The following is a 1035-nucleotide window of genomic DNA, read 5'->3' on the forward strand; positions in this document are numbered from 1 at the left end:
AAATTTTGACCTGGCAACTCTGTTTGTACCTCTTCATTCCACCATTATAGTTCTTTGTAGGATTTGTTACCTCCCCTTGTCATGCCTAGTGTCAATTTAGCAGTGTCTATTAATCTGAATGAAAGGTCTGTCCACATTTTTTCACTGACTTGTGAGGAATCTATTATTTCAATGTTTGCATTGATTGCAAAGGCATCTGTCATTGTTTTTAATTTACCCCATTTGACGCATGGTTCAAGTTTTATCTTATTTTCAGTGGATTTATTTGAGATGTGTAAATCCATGACTAGTACTTGTTGCGCGGCTCTATCTTCTCCGATGACTTTGCAGTCTATTACATCTTTTTATCTTCTGTGAGAGATTAACATGTAATCTATCTGTGTTTTCCTTGTACCACTTTCATATGTTATTAAATGACTGACTTTTTTCCTAGTAGGTGTTGGTTAAGGCAAGGTCGAAGGCTTGCACAAATTTCAGTACGTGCTCTCCTTCATCATTTCTTTCTCCATATCCAAAACCACCATGATGCCTTTTGTAGCTGTCTCTTGCTTTTCCCACATGCGCATTTAAATCACCACCTATTATTTCTAGGTCATCCCTAGGGATTTCCATTACAGCTTCATCAACGATAGATCTAAAGTCATCTTTCTCCTCTTCTTTGCAACCCGTTTGAGGAGTACTGAAAGGATGTGTAGTATTGATTGACCAATGCAGAGTTTTACTATTTAACTTCTACCACTGAGGAGGTTAGATCTTGACTGAGGATAATGCCGACACCGTTCCTATTGCTAGGAATTCCATTATAGTACAATTTACACCCATATCCAATCATTAAAGTCTTCTGACCTTTCCATTTCGTATCTTGTACAACTTTTCTCTTGTTCAAAATTTTGCCAATTCTCTCTTCTTACCTTTAAGTGTACCAATATTCAAACTTGCTAACCTTGTCTTCTTTGCTTTGACCTTTATTTTACTTTTCACAGGATGGAGGTCTACATCCTGCGCGTCGCTTGGAGGGAACGCCCTAGCTTTCAT

At 37.9% G+C, this 1035-nt stretch overlaps 1 protein-coding gene across 1 annotated transcript; it reads right to left on the reverse strand.

Moving 5' to 3' along the window:
* Nucleotides 1-429: 429 nt before the first annotated feature.
* On the reverse strand, nt 430-832 carry LOC135926812 (uncharacterized). Its single transcript, XM_065462743.1, has 2 exons — nt 723-832; nt 430-679 (listed from the first exon to the last, which is right to left on the reverse strand). Exons 1-2 carry the CDS (start codon nt 830-832, stop codon nt 430-432), a joined length of 360 nt encoding a protein of 119 aa, XP_065318815.1.
* Between the last annotated feature and the right edge of the window lie 203 nt (nt 833-1035).

Source organism: Gordionus sp. m RMFG-2023, chromosome 3 (assembly GCF_954871325.1).
Source record: "Gordionus sp. m RMFG-2023 chromosome 3, tfGorSpeb1-WG-v2, whole genome shotgun sequence".
Taxonomy (NCBI): Eukaryota; Metazoa; Nematomorpha; class Gordioida; order Chordodea; family Parachordodidae; genus Gordionus; species Gordionus sp. m RMFG-2023.

What these genes read in the sequence shown, in the direction of transcription:
- LOC135926812 (XM_065462743.1), bottom strand. Translation starts at nt 832, where the DNA reads ATGATTGGATATGGGTGTAAATTGTACTATAATGGAATTCCTAGCAAT. An exon ending in TCAGTGGTAGAAGTTAAATA is followed by an intron (nt 680 to 722) that starts GTAAAACTCTGC and finishes ACATCCTTTCAG; the next exon opens with TACTCCTCAAACGGGTTGCA.